We start from the raw sequence: 15,261 nt of genomic DNA on the forward strand, positions 1-15,261 counted from the left end.
CACGTGGGCTCAGTAGTTGTGGCTCGTGGGCTCTAGAGCGCAGGCTCAGTAGTTGTGGCGCACGAGTTTAGTTGCTCCGCAGCCTGTGGGATCTTCCCGGACCAGGGCTCGAACCCGTGTCCCCTGCATTGGCAGGCGGATTCTTAACCACTGCGCCACCAGGGAAGCCCTTAAGTTAGCTTTCTGATGCAAAGTGTCCTTTTAGGTTAATAGTTGTAATTTAGCTTTATTGGAGAAATGTAGTTTCTCACTTGATAAAGCAATTGAAGAGAAATTTAAAAATTGGCATCTCTGAGCATTCTTTAAACTGTAATAATTTGAATTACACTGGAGATCAAATCAAAGTATTCAGTTAAAGTTTTGAAAATTATTAAAACAGAAGACAAGCCTGGAATTGTAAAAGTATTTCATTTCAGTTATTATTATCATCATCATTTTGTCTGTTTTAATGGTTTCTCTTACTCTGTAGGTAGTCCTGATGTCGGCCACCATCAACTGTAAAGAGTTTGCAGATTACTTTGCTGTTCCTGTTCAGAACAAGATGAACCCTGCTTATATTTTTGAAGTGGAAGGAAAGCCCTATTCAGTTGAGGAGTATTATCTTAATGATTTGGAGCACATTCATCATAGCAGGGTATGTTGGAATGCATTGTTTCTTTTACAGTGAATGTACTTTTGTATTTGATCAAACCTGCATTTATTAGCTACAATTGCAAGGCTTAAAATTGGAGCAGAGAGATGGTGTGGAATGGGACTGGCGAAGAATAAGAGGAAGGGAACTCCGGGGTTTGTTGTCCTAAACTGTGAGCATGATAAGCACTCACATTGTATATCCCGGTGAAAATTATTCAAACTGGTTTTATACTTTATTGATGTTGAAGGATAAAATGTCAGCTTTTGGTCAGCTACAAAATTGTAGATTCAGCTGAGGGTAGAGGTAATTTTATTTCTGTTAAATTAAATTTTCTAATGTAAGTTGTATTGCTCTAAACTGAAGGAGGATTGCATTGTGGGAACAGTGTGTGATAATATATTCTTATGAAAAGTTGCAGTTGATTTACAGTTGTTTTCACGTGGGTAATACATTTATAGGATTTGAAGATCGAAGAGTATATGCAGGTATAAAATATCTCCTTCCTACTCCTGTCCTCTGTCTGCCCAGTTCCCCCACTAAATTATTGTCATTAATTTCTTTGCATCTTTCCATATTTACAAGCAAATATGGATGTATTGTTTCTCTTTTTTACAGAATGATAGCATTCTATTCTATGTGCATCTTGTTTTTTTTCACTTACCTTTTCACATTTTTTACATGTCATATAGTTTCTTCATTCCCTTTTTAGAGCAACATAACATTCTTTTATGTGAATATAAATATAAAGATTATTCTTCTTTTTAAATTGAAGTATGGTTGATTTACAATGTTGTGTTAGTTTCTGGTGTACAGCAAAGTGATTCGGTTATATATATATTGTGTGTGTGTATATATTTTTCATATTCTTTTCCATTATGGTTTATTACAGGGTATTGAATATAGTTCCCTGTGCTATACAGTAGGACCTTAACTGTTTATGTATTTTATATGTAGTAGTTGGTATCTGCTAATCCCAAACTCCTCATTTAACTCTCCCCCACCCCTTTTCCCCTTTGGTAACCAGAAGTTTGTTTTCTATGTCTCTGAGTCTTTTTGCAAATAAGTTCATTTGTATCATATTTTAGATTCCACATGTAAGAGATATCATATGGTATTTGTCTTTCTCTGTCTGACTTACTTCACTTAGTATGATAATCTCTAGGTCCATCCATGTTGCTGCAAATGGCATGATTTCATTCTTTTCTATGGCTGAGTATTATTCCATTGTATATATGTACCGTATCTTTATCCATTCATCTGTCGATGGACATTTAGGTTGCTTCCATGCCTTGGCTATTGTGAATAGTGCTGCTATGAATGTTGGGGTGCATGTAGTAAAGATTATTCTTTATTTAACTAATCTCCAGTGTTTCTTATCTTTTCTTATTAAAAACAGTGCTAAAGAGAACATCTTTGTTCATGTGAAGGTATATCTTGTAGGCCAGGGTTTCTTAGCCTCAGAACAATTGATATTTTGGGCCAGGTAATCCTGTATGGTGGGGGCTGTCCTGTGCATTGTAGGATGCTTGATATTTAATAGCTCTGCTGGCCTTGACCCACCAGATGCGAGTAGGGCTCCTTCCCATCCCCACTCCCCTGTGACAACCCAAAATGTTTCTGGACATCCCTGGGATGGGAGTAAAACACCTCTTTCGAGGACCCCTGTGTAGGTTGTGCCTTCCTGGAAGTGGGTCAGAGGATGTGTGCATTTGGAATTTTGATGGATGTTGCCAAATTGCTCTGTATAAGAGTTTGACTTTTATTAAAAACATCTGTAGGGACTTCCCTGGTGGTCCAGTGGTTAAGACTCTGGGCTCCCAATGTAGGGGACATGGGTTTGATCCCTGGTTGGGGAACTAAGATCCCGCATGCCACGCAGCTCGGCCAAAAAAAAAAAAGAAATCTGTAATGTTAAACAGTCTCTACTACAATGAGTTGGCCGACTAGGGTTCACCTCATTAGAAGATATATTTTGTCAAATCTAATTATGTCAGAGGGAGGCCAGTGATGGCCATTAGAACGTAGCACTTCTTTTTTTTCTCCCAGCTTTTAATTTTTTAAAAAAAATTAATTAATTAGTTTATTTATTTTTGGCTGCATTGGGTCTTTGTTGCTGCACATGGGCTTTAGTTGCGGTGAGCGGGGCTACTCTCTGTTGTGGTGCGCGGACCTCTCACTGCAGTGGCTTCTCTTGTTGCAGAGCACGGGCTCTAGGCGCGTGGGCTTCGGTAGTTGTGGCACGCAGCCTTGGTAGTTGTGGCACGCAGGCTCAGTAGTTGTGGCTCGTGGGCTCTAGAGCGCAGGTTCAGTAGTTGTGGTGCGTGGGCTTAGTTGCCCCGTGGCATGTGGGATCTTCCCAGACCAGGACTCAAAACCCGTGTCCCCTTCATTGGCAGGCGAGTTCTTAACCACTGCGCCACCAGGGAAGTCCTCTCCCAGCTTTTAAAATGACAGTATTTCAAAACAGAAAAGTTGAAAGAAATTTTGTAGTGAACACCCATGTGTCCATCACCTAGAGTCTACAGTTAACATTCACTTTGTAGCACTTCAGAAAAAACCCCAAACCTGTCAGAACTAAGAAACTAACACTGGTACGTTCCTATTAGCTGAACTTGAGTTTGTTTGGATTTCACTGGTTTTCCCTAATGTTCTTTTTCTGCTCTAGGATCCCACATTGTGTTTAGCTGTCATGTCTCCTTAGGTTCCCCTGGGCTGTGACAGTTTCTCAGACTTCTCTTATTTTTGATGACCTTGGCGATTTTTAGGAGAACCGGCCAGGTATTTTGTAGGGTGCCCCACTACTGGAATTCTTCTGATGTTTTTCTCATGAGTAGACCGGGGCTGTGAGTTTGGGGGAGGAAGAGCACCGGAGTGAAGTGTTGTTCCGTCACATCGTGACCAGCAAAACGGCTCATCGCTGGTGACGCGGCCCGGATCTCCTGGCCCCGGTGGTGGTTACCAGGCTGCTCCCTTGTAATGTGACTCTGCCCTCCTTTTCTTTTTCCATATATATGTGTATATATATATTAGGTTAGTTTGTTTGTTTATTGTCTGTCACCCCCCTAAGGTTATGAACAGGGTAAGGAGAGACATTCTTTCCTTTTCTTACTGGACTCCGTGGTTGGAAACAAGTCTCTCTAAGTGCAGCCCGTATTCAAGGTGGAGGGGAGAGGGCCCGTATTTGTAACATTTAAACATTGTGCCTTGTCTGACCCATTTTGGAATATGAGAGTAATAATGCTTTACTAGTCTTTTCACCTGGCCAATGTCTGATTGACTTCTGTTGATGTGTGTTTTGTGTTGCATTCCTTGTGAATGTGCTGAGGAGTGGGGTCTGGCCTGGGCACGTGCCCCGAGCCCGTGTGGGCCCTGGTGGCGGATGGGTGCATCGTGTTCACCTGCTAGAGGACACCTGGCCCCAGTGCTGTCCTGATCGGTGTCACTTAGGGTTTCAATGAACTGATACTCAAGATTTAACTCCGTATTAATTTTAAGCCTTACAGAAAAGGTGCTTTATGTGGATTCTATTATAATTTTTGGAGTCAGAGGGCCTTTGTTAAAATCACAGTTTTATTACCGTGATTAGTCGTGCTGTCGTGTGATTACTCAGCACGCTGTCCGTGTTGCGAGGGAGAAGGTCCTCCTCCTCCAGAGCAGTGGCCTCTCCACCCTGTGGTTGTCTCATCCCTTCCCACCTCCTTAGGGGCCTCGTCTGATTCACTGCCCTCCTCTCCGTGTCTTTCCTAGCATCTTTTCCACATTTAAACAGCGCTGAGTCTCTTTCATCTTAAAAGACACCCACGTTAGGTGCCCTGTTTCTCATAGCTTTTGCCAGACTTTGAACTCCCAGTGCCCACTTCTCTACCCCCCGCCCCCCCACTCACTGCCGCCTCTCAGCCAAGCCTGCACCCCCCAGTGTCACTAGTAACCGCCTTGTGAAGTCCAGAGCACTCGGCCCTACACCCCCTGAGCCCTCTAATATTTGACACTGTTGGCCACTTTGATTTTCTTGAAACTCACCCTTCCCTTGGGTCCCATGATGCCCTCCTGGTCTTTCTGTTACCAACTCTGGCTGTTACTTTCAGTGTCCTTTGAAGAGCGCTTTTCATGCTTCATTTTCAACTTTTTTTTTAATTGCCAAAAAACCCTCACAGAACCGGCCCGTAGGAAAGGACGTAAAATGTAATCGCGCACTGGGATGAATTGTGGCCACCCGTGATCTGCAGCCTGGTCCAGCAGCAGAGCATGGCCCACTCCCCAGGCCTCCCCGTGGGTTCTTTTTGGAGCACGCTCCACCACCCTAGAGCATCACGGTTCTAGAACTCTGCTTGGTTTTGCTGTAATCCATTTGAAGGGGATTTGGGAGGATGGTTGGGGCGGGTTCCTTCCCGGACAGGCCGACTGGGATGGAGGCAGACAGGCGGGGCTCCGGGGCCTCAGCTTGGAACAGAAACATCATGGTCGCTGAACACTGGGCACCGGTGGGCGGGCTGACTGGAGCTACCCTGGCCCCGCCTGTGTGGATAGCCGCGCTTCCCTCCACGGTCCTGCTCCCGACTGAGCACGCCCTCTGCAGTGCACTTCACTCCGCTGCCTGGCCACACCGTGCCCTCCGGGAATGCGGACGCTTGTCTGTCGTGTCTCCTCCTGGTTTCCTCTCCGCAAACAGAAGGGGATGGGTTCAACAAGTGGATGGGTGGGCTGTGACTGGTGTTATGTCCTTTGTCACCTGTGTCAAGTCTGGCTTGGAGAAAGCAGGGCTATGTTTGGTATCTTAGCAGTGTGTTCAAAAAATATTCTCTGGGCTTGTATTCTAGAACTCAGTGAAATCACTTGTGAACTGATGTCATGCTTTTCCCGCAGCTTGCTTGTAGGAAAACAATTCTTGATGGGTTTGGATCTACTGTTGGAGTTTGTGAAAAGTATACCTTTTCTTCTACTTCTTTTTTGTGTCGTTGTGTTATGGTAAATACTGGTTATTGTTTGGGTAAAGTAGAAAATTATTTAAAGGTTGAATGTCAAGAATGCTTATTCAAAATTATTGATTAAATAAAAGTCAATTTGTCATACTTATATTAGTAGAATTGTAATTCTAATGAAACATGGATTATTTGAATACTAGCTGACTTAATTTACTCTAAGTAAAAATTGGAAAAGGAGTTTCTCCTGAAGTCTTCTGATCTGTTCTTCACAAAATCAAATGTTGCGTCTTGCATACAGTACTTGGTAAGTAAAATTATTAAATAAACAAAAAAGCTGTCTTATTCTTGGTGAAAAAACTCAGTATGGCTATAAAATAGATTCTATGGCAACAATAACATAACGTAATGCTGAATATTCTGGAGAGATACGCAGTGATGGCCTTGGTCCTGTGAACGCTCTCAGCTCAGACTGGTAATTCTAACCTCACCAGGGGGTCTGTGGATGTGGTTGAACCCCAGTGTTCCAGAGAAGCACCTGAAGGGCAAGTTTAAAGGAACGGGGCTCCATGTGGCTTTGTTTTAATGCACAATTAAAAGTAGTCTAGGGACCCCCTCAAAAACCTTGGTAGCTATAATATGACATGGTTATATTATTACTGTAAATTGGCAGATACAGATGGGCTGTTGCCTTTTCCTGGTACTTGTGATTTTTAGGGCTACTTTCCACGTGATGCTGGTGCAGTCCTCAGGCTCTCTGAGGTCGAGGGCATGAGCATTGGCTCTGACCAGAAGCTCTTCCTGGCTCCACCGGCATTTGGAGCAACTTTTTCTTTGTTTTAGGAATAGATTTCCCGCCAGAGGTCTCGCTTCTGTATGTGTGGACCCTGACTCCTCTGTTGCTCCCGCGACGTGTGTGCCGTGGGTGTCAGGCCTTGAGAAGGGCTTGATGCTTAGCAGGCACCAGATACTGGCTGCAAACCAGTTTTGCCATGTTTATTCGGGGTATTTGTTATGGTGGTAAACTCACGGGTCACCCATCCGACCCCAGAGTTTCCTTGGTGATCCTGTTTTGGCTTTTCCTCTTCCTCTTTCTAGCTTTCCCCTCACCTCTTGGAGGAGCCAGTGATAACCAAGGACATCTATGAAGTCGCTGTCTCCCTCATTCAGATGTTTGATGGCTTGGACATGAAGGAGAGTGGGTAAGAGATGCTCCACTTGGCAGTGTACTTGAATGTATCTGAGAATTAAGAAATCTTTATTCGTTTTGAAGCTTTTTACTGTTTTTATAATAGTAACTGTAGATACTGTTTCAGTAGTCACTGTGTATGTTTTAAAATAAAGTCAGTATCTTGCAAATTTTTTTACTGGAAACTTTTATTTTAAAGTAGTTAAAATCATGCTAAGAACAGTTTAGGACTGACTGTGTTTAAAGCTAGAAACTGCAGCCTGAAGATAGAATAGTTTTTCCAGACACGCAGAAGTCATGTCAGGGCTTCCCTGGTGGCACAGTGGTTGGGAATCCGCCTGCCAGTGCAGGGGACATGGGTTCGAGCCCTGGTCCAGGAAGATCCCACATGCCACGGAGCAACTAAGCCTGTGAGCCACAACTACTGAGCCTGCGCTCTAGAGCCCGTGAGCGACAACTTACTGAGCCCATGTGCCACAACTACTGAAGCCCGGGCGCCTAGAGCCCATGCTCCGCAGCAAGAGAAGCCACCGCAATGAGAAGCCCGCACACCGCAACGAAGAGTAGCCCCCGCTCGCCGCAACTAGAGAAAGCCCGTGCACAGCAACGAAGACCCAACACAGCCAAAAATAAATAAATAAATAAATTTAAAAATAGATAAAACCAAAAGCTAATAAAAATCTTAAAAAAAAAAAAAAAAAGGAAGTCATGTCAGTCAAGTCACTCAGAGTCCTAAGGTAAAACTTAAAGGACCATATTAGGAGAAACTGTTGAAAGCCTTTCTTTGCCTTTGTTTCCGTTTACTGTAAAGATATATTCCCGATTCTAAGCAGTTTCCCATTGTAATCCAGACGTTTTTTCATTTAGCTGGCTCTTTGAAACCTAGAACATATTTATTTTCCCTTAAGGACAATTTTAGGTTACAAGTGGTAGTTAGAGTCTTTAATTTTCAAAATATTATACCATATGAAGACCTTTTAATGTGCTCATTTGGCTACAGCTCATAAATACCATTTATATATTGGGACAACAAACAGAATATAGATTCCACCTCCTCATAGTAACCAGCACTCGGTTGCTGGGAAAGCTGTTCTCTTATAGGCCCTAGACACACACAGACATGGTATTTCTCGTCTTTTAGTTGTTATTTGTGTAACATAAACATACAGAAAGTGTCAAGGTATTCATTGTCTTACATTACTGGTGAACAGTACCTTGCAGTGAGGTGGCTGTATTCTGCGCCTTCAGAATAGATTTCCTGCCAGACATTTCACTTTCGTGTGTTCGGATTCTGACTCCACCGTTTCTCCAGTGATGGGGTCAGGGATGTGCCAGGATCTCCGTATGTCGGGGGCCTTGAGTAGTGCTTGACACATGAGTTGGAAAATCCAACTTACATGCAGCTCTGTTTTTAAGCTCCCACAGTTTTTTTGTTTTTTTTAATATGATCAGTGTGTTTGGCTTTACTCAAATATATATCATTTTATTCATCATTCTTTCATCTTAGACTTTCCTTTTTTTACTTTTTCTAATTTCTTAATTTAAGTAACTTTATTGAGATATAATTTACATATATTAAATGCACCCATTTTTTATTGTCTTTCAATATTTTATGATATTTTCCCATAGTCTTCTGGCTTCTCTTATTATGGTGAGAGGTTACCTTTTGGTTCAGCTGTTCCTTGTAGGTAAATCTGCCTTTGCCTGGTTAACTTTCAGCCTCATTCCTTGTCTTTTTCCTGTGGTTTGACTGCTGTGAATAGGTGTGGCTGTCTTTTCATTGATCTTGCTTGAGGCTCAGTGGACTCAGGGAGTCTGAATGGTGGTGGCTTGGGTGCTGCCCAGCGACCTTTCATCCAATAGTATCCACTGATGCTCTCGCCTGGGTCATTGGTACATTAGTGAGGTTCTGATTTTATCACTTGTTCTTACTATTCTCTGAGATTGTTCTATAAAGAGGCATTTTCCTTTTATTACCCTGCCTCTTTTCTCCTTACCTCTCTCTCTTTTCATGTCACAGTGGACTCGTGGATTTTTTTTTTCCTTTTAAATAGATTTTATTTTTTAGAGCAGTTTTAGGTTCAAGGCAAAATTGAGCAGAAAGTACAAATAGTTCCTGTATACCCCCTCTCCTACAGATGCACAGCCTCCCCTCCTATCAAGTCTCCTACCAGAGTAGCACATTTGTTACAATTGACACATCATTATCACTCAGAGACTATAGTTTAGGGTTCACTCTTAACCCTAAAGATTCCTAGAAATCCTCTGTGTTTGACCTGTTCATCCCTTCCTCCTCCATAACCTCTGGCAATCACTGACCTTTTACTGTCTCCATGGTTTTGCCTTTTCCAGAATGTCATAGAGTTGGAATCGTACATATTGCAGCTTCCAGATTGGCTTCTTTCACTTAGAAATAAGCAGTTAAAGTTCCTCCATGTCTTTTCAGGGCTTTTTAGTGCCGAATCGTATTTCATCATCTGGATGCACCACCGTCTGTTTATCTGTTCGCCTACTGAAGGACATCTTGGTTGCTTTCAAGTTTTGGCAATTGTGAATAAAGCCACTATAAACATCCAAGTGCAGGTTTTTGTGTGGATGTAAGTTTTCATTTCATGTGAGTAAATACCAATGAGCGCATTTGTTAGATCATATGGTAAGAGTATGTTTAGTTTTGTAAGAAACTGCGAAATTGTGCTCCCAAGTGGCTGCACTGTTTCGCGTTCCCACCAGCAATGAACAAGAGTTCCTGTTGCTCCACATCCTCACCAGCATTTGGTGCTGTCAGTGTTCTGACAGTTCTAATAGGTATGCAATGGTATCTTGTTTTAATTTGCATTTCCCTGATGACATATGTTGTGGAGCATCTTTTCATAGGTTTATTTGACATCTGTGTGTCTTATTTGGTGATGTGTCTTTTCAGGGCTTTTGCCCATTTTTTACTTGGATTGTTCATATTCCTATTGTTGAGTTCTAAGAGCATTATATATATATCTAGGATAACAGGTCTTTTTATCATGTATGTGTTTTGCAAATGTTTCCTCTTGGTCTGTGGTTTGTCTTCTCATTCTCTTGAGACTCATGGATTTTATTTATTTAAAGTGTCAAAGTTAATTATAATCAGTTTTATTTTTTTAACAATCAATTGTCCAAAATTTGGCCAGTGGGAGCCTTTGGTAAGTTGGCTCCTGTATTATTTGACACGACTTCCTTAGTTTTGGGGCATTTATTTGCTTTCTGGCACAAGGTGTTCCAGGCCATTCACCGTGTTCTTTCCCTGCACTAGACCAAGAATCATTTCTCCAAGGAACTGATTCTTGTAGTGAGGAATGTTTTTAGAAAACATTTGGATTCTAAGTGTGCTCATTGCTGCTGGGGTGTCTGTCATTGCTTCTAAGTCTTTTCAGTGGCTGTATCTGGAAATGTATTATTTATTTATTTTATTGAAGTATAGTTGATTTACAGTGTTGTGTTAGTTTCAGGTGTACAGCAAAGTGATTCGTATATATATATATATTCTTTTTTAGGTTCTTCTCCATTATAGGTTATATTCCACTGGAGTAATATTTCATTGTATACATGTACCACATCTTCTTTATCCATTCACCTGTCAATGGACATTTAGGTTGTTTCCATGTCTTGGGTATTTGAATAGTCTGCTGTGAACATAGGGGTGCATGTATTTTTTTGAATTATAGTTTTGTCCAGATATAAGCCCAGGAGTGGGATTGCTCTATGATATGGTAATTCTATTTTTAGTTATTGAAGGAACCTCCATACTGTTCTCCATAGTGGCTGCATCAACTTACATTCCCATTAACAGTGTCGGAGGGTTCCCTTTTCTCCACACCCTTTCCAGAATTTGTTATTTGTAGACTTTTTAATGATGGCCATTCTGACCGGTGTGAGGTGGTACCTCATTGTAGTTTTCATTTGCATTTCTCTAATAATTAGCAATGTTGAACATTTTTTCATATGCCTGTTGCCCATCTGTATGTCTTCTTTGGAAAAACGTCTATTTGGAAATGTCTATTTCTGCCCATTTTTCGATTGGTTTTTTTGTTGTTGTTGTTGGTAATGTATTTTTTAACTGCCATACATGAAATGATATTTCAACTCAAATTTAATATTGTTCTTTTCTTAGCTTTTCTTTTATATGTTTGTTACTGAACCAAACTCGGGTCTGCTCACCCATGTGCAGTAAAGCCAATCTACTGACACTGGTTGTGGTGAAGGAAAGTGCAGGGTTTATTGCAGGCGCCAAGCAAGGAGTCCAGGCAACTAATGCTCAAAAAGCCCGAACTCCTTGAAAGCCTTTAAAGGCTTTTAAAGACAGGTTTTTAAAGACAGAGTCGGGGAGGGGGTTGTGGGGGCACGATCAGCTCGTGGACGCTCTTCTGATTGGTTGGTGGAGAGCTAATCGGGAGTCAGCATCCTCAGCCTTCTGGTTCCAACTGGTCTGGGGTCTACAGGCTTGTGGTCACCATGCAGTTAACTTCTTCCACTTGGTGGGGGTTTCAGTATCTGCAAAACAGCTCAAAGGACGTGGCTCAGAATAGTACCTCTCACCCTTGAGGAGGAACTAAAGGTCCTTGACTTTGTTTAATGGCTAAGCTATTATTTTGTCTTGCTTGACTGTTTTCCTTTGTTTCTGCATTTTCTCACTTCTCTGATTAAATTTGCTCTTTGGAACTCTCGGAAGGCCTAGGAGGCTAAAGTTTTTCTACAAATAAGAGGCAGGTGGAGGACATGGTGTGTGTGGGGTGGTGGTTTCTGTCCTGGGAAGGCCCCATAGGGTCCTGCTTGATTACATTTTTAGTGCTTTTCTTAAACACCAAAACTTTTGGTTGCTAAAGCATTACTTACTTTTTTGTTTTTCCCCATAATATAATAATAAAATAGTTTAACAAGTAAATAGTGATAGTCCTTCTAAAACTAAACCTGTGAGTGAAGTATAAAACTGCTTTGCTGTTCCTTTTGTTCTTAGAATATATCCCACTGGATATACAGTCAGAGAGAGCTGTTTTCAAATATTACTTTAAATAATAATTCTCTCTGTTTGGTAATCAGTTTATTTTACACCTAGGTTCATTTGTTTATTAGTTGCCTATTTAAAACATTTTAAAGAACCCTATTTTAATTTATTATTTGCCATAATTTCCTTCCTTCCACTTTTTTGGTTTACTTTGTTACTGTTTTCTAACTATTAAATTGATTGTTATTTTAGTTTCATCCTTTTATTTTATTGATAGAAGTATTTAATCCATGAATTTTTATCTGGTGACTTCTGTGATTGTATCCCATATGTTCTGATGTGTAGTGTTTTTGTTATTATTTTTGAGACAGTCTCAGTTTTGGCTTATATTTCCCCTTTGACCCAAGAGAAATTTAAAGTTTTTTGATTAAAGGGCCTTTAAGCACTTTTTACTAATAATGTCAAGTTTGATGGAATTGTTATCATAAAATATTATTTGTATTATTTTTGCTTCATGGAACTTAAGTGGTTTTTTTTTCTGTGATCTAGCACATGGTCAGTTGTCATGAATATTCTGCATGCCCTTGAAATGACAATTTTCTATTATCAGAGTGGAAAGTTTGACATATGGTCATAAGTTGCACACTATCCATTATGTTGTTAGCTTTTTAAATTTATTTATTATTTTTTTTAGAATTTTTTTTTTGATGTGGACCATTTTTTAAAGTCTTTATTGAATTTGTTACAATATTGCTTCTGCTTTATGTTTTGGTTTTTTGGCCCTGAAGCATGTGGGATCTTAGCTCCCCGACCAGGGATCAAACCAGCACCCCCTGCATTGGAAGGCGAAGTCTTAACCACTGGACCGCCAGGGAAGTCCCTAAATATATTTTTTGACCCTTGGAATGGTCGTGGAATGAGACTGGTGTGTGAAAGTCTCCTATTATTAGTGTATTTCTGTTTCTCCCTTCATCATGTGTGGTTTCTGCTCTGTGAAGAGGGCTGCTCCAGTCTTTTGCTGCTAGATACTCATAACTGTCACAGTGTCGTTGTGAACTATGGCCTTCCGCATTATACTGTGCCCTTCTTTGCCTTGCTTAATGCTGTGGAGTCTGAATTCTACTTTGTCATATATCAGGATTGCAACTCTTGCTTTCTTTTGTTTGTCTTTGCCTCTAAAATCTTTGCCATCCATTTGTTTTCATTTTCTGAATTGCTTAGGGTTTAAGTGTGAGTTTTGCATATAGCATAGAGTTGGTTTTGCTTTGTGAGCCACTTGAAAATCTTTTTCTTTTGCTCATTGGCTTCAGCCATCCAGGCTTACTGATGTATGACTTATGTGTTCAGCCTCAAATATGTCATATTTATTGCATGGTCCTTCCTTTTCTTTTTATGTTTTGAATTTTTTCTTGGTAGTTAGGAAGGTTTATAATTTTGTTTTTGTGTTTACCTTTAATACCTTTATATAAGGCCCATAGTGTTACATAGGCTTCTGATATTTGGGTTTTTTTCCCAATTTTTTTAAACTGACATACAGTTTATTTACAATGTTGTGTTTTAGGTATACAGCATACTGATTCAGTTTTATATATGTGTGTGTGTATGTGTGTGTGTGTGTGTGTATGTGTGTGTGTGTGTATGTATATATGTACTTTTTCAGGTTCTTTTCCCTTATAGGTTATTACAAAATATTGAGTATAGTTCCCTGTGCTATACAGTAAGTCCTTGTTGGTTATCTATTTTTTTTTGAATTTTTGCATTTTATTTTATTTATTTTTTTATACAGCAGGTTCTTGCTAGTCATCCATTTCATACAGATCAGTGTATACATGTCCATCCCAGTCTCCCAGTTGAGCACACCACTCCCACACCCCGGATGCTTTCCCCCCTTGGTGTCCATACGTTTGTTCTTTACATCGGTGTCTCTATTTCTGCCCTGCGGACCAGTTCATCGGTACCATTTTTCTGGGTTCCACATATATGCGTTAATATGTGATATTTGTTTTTCTCTTTCTGACTTACTTCACTCTGTATGACAGTCTCTAGATTCATCCACGTCTCTACAAATGACCCAATTTCATTCCTTTTTATGGCTGAGTAATATTCCATTGTATATATGTACCACATCTTTATCCACTCGTCTGTTGATGGGCGTTTAGGTTGCTTCCGTGACCTGACTGTTGTAAATAGTGCTGCAGTGAACATTGGGGTGCATGTGTCTTTTTGAATTATGGTTTTCTCTGGGTATATGCCCAGTAGTGGGATTGCTGGGTCATATGGTAATTCTGTTTTTAGTTTTTTAAGGAACCTCCATACTGTTCTCCATAGTGACTGTATCAATTTACATTCCCACCAACAGTGCAAGAGGGTTCTCTTTTCTCCACACCCTCTCCAGCATTTGTTGTTTGTAGATTTTCTGATGATGCCCATTCTAACTGGTGTGAGGTGATACCTCATTGTAGTTTTGATTTGCATTTCTCTAATAATTAGTGATGTTGAACTGCTTTTCATGTGTTCCTTGGCCATCTGTATGTCCTCTTTGGAGAAATGTCTATTTAGGTCTTCTGCCCATTTTTTGATTGGGTTGTTTGTTTTTTTAATATTGAGCTGCATGAGCTGTTTATATATTTCGGAGATTAATCCTTTGTCCATTGATTCGTTTGCAAATATTTTTTCCCATTCTGAGGGTTGTCTTTTCGTCTTTTTTGTAGTTTGCTTTACAAAAGCTTTGAAGTTTCATTAGATCCCATTTGCTTATTTTTGTTTTTATTTCCATTACTCTAGGAGGTGGATCAGAAAAGATTTTGCTGTGATTTATGTCAGAGTGTTCTTCCTATGTTTTCCTCTAAGAGTTTTATAGTGCCCAGTCTTACATTTAGGTCTCTAATCCATTTTGAGTTTATTTTTGTGTATGGTGTTAGGGAGTGTTCTAATTTCATTCTTTTACATGTAGCTGTCTAGTTTTCCCAGCACCACTTATTGAAGAGACTGTCTTTTCTCCATTGTATATCCTTGCCTCCTTTATCATTGATTAGTTGACTATAGGTGTGTGGGTTTATCTCTGTGCTTTCTATCCTGTTCCATTGATATATATTTCTCTTTTTGTGCCAGTACCATATTGTCTTGATTACTGTAGCTTTGTAGTATAGTCTGAAGTCAGGGATTCTGATTCCTCCAGCTCTGTTTTTTTCCCTCAAGACTGCTTTGGCTATTCGGGGTCTTTTGTGTCTCCATACAGATTTTAAGATTTTTTGTTCTAGTTCTGTAAAAAATGCCTATGGTAATTTGATAGGGATTGCATTGAATCTGTAGATTGCTTTGGGTAGTATAGTCATTTTCACAGTGTTGACTCTTCCAATCCAAGAACAGGGTATATCTCTCCATCTGTTTGTATCATCTTTAATTTCTTTCAACAGTGTCTTGTAGTTTTCTGCATACAGGTCTTTTCTCTCCTTAGGTAGGTTTATTCCTAGGTATTTTACTCTTTTTGTTGCAGTGGTAAATGGGAGTGTTTCCTTAATTTCTCTTTCAGATTTTTTCGTCATTA

At 40.3% G+C, this 15,261-nt stretch overlaps 1 protein-coding gene across 4 annotated transcripts in view; it reads left to right on the forward strand.

Annotated features, from left to right (window-relative positions):
• The window catches only part of TDRD9 (tudor domain containing 9), a 75,227-nt gene that overhangs the window by 1,614 nt on the left and 58,352 nt on the right, over positions 1-15,261 (forward strand). For all 4 annotated transcript variants that reach the window (XM_036844124.1, XM_036844120.1, XM_036844123.1 and 1 more), the window contains exons 2-3: positions 470-634; positions 6,652-6,755. In XM_036844124.1, the coding sequence (XP_036700019.1) occupies positions 470-634; positions 6,652-6,755 (269 nt within the window). The remainder of the gene's footprint in view (positions 1-469; positions 635-6,651; positions 6,756-15,261) is intronic.

The sequence above is a fragment of the Balaenoptera musculus genome, chromosome 2 (genome assembly GCF_009873245.2).
Source record: "Balaenoptera musculus isolate JJ_BM4_2016_0621 chromosome 2, mBalMus1.pri.v3, whole genome shotgun sequence".
Lineage (NCBI taxonomy): Eukaryota > Metazoa > Chordata > Mammalia > Artiodactyla > Balaenopteridae > Balaenoptera > Balaenoptera musculus.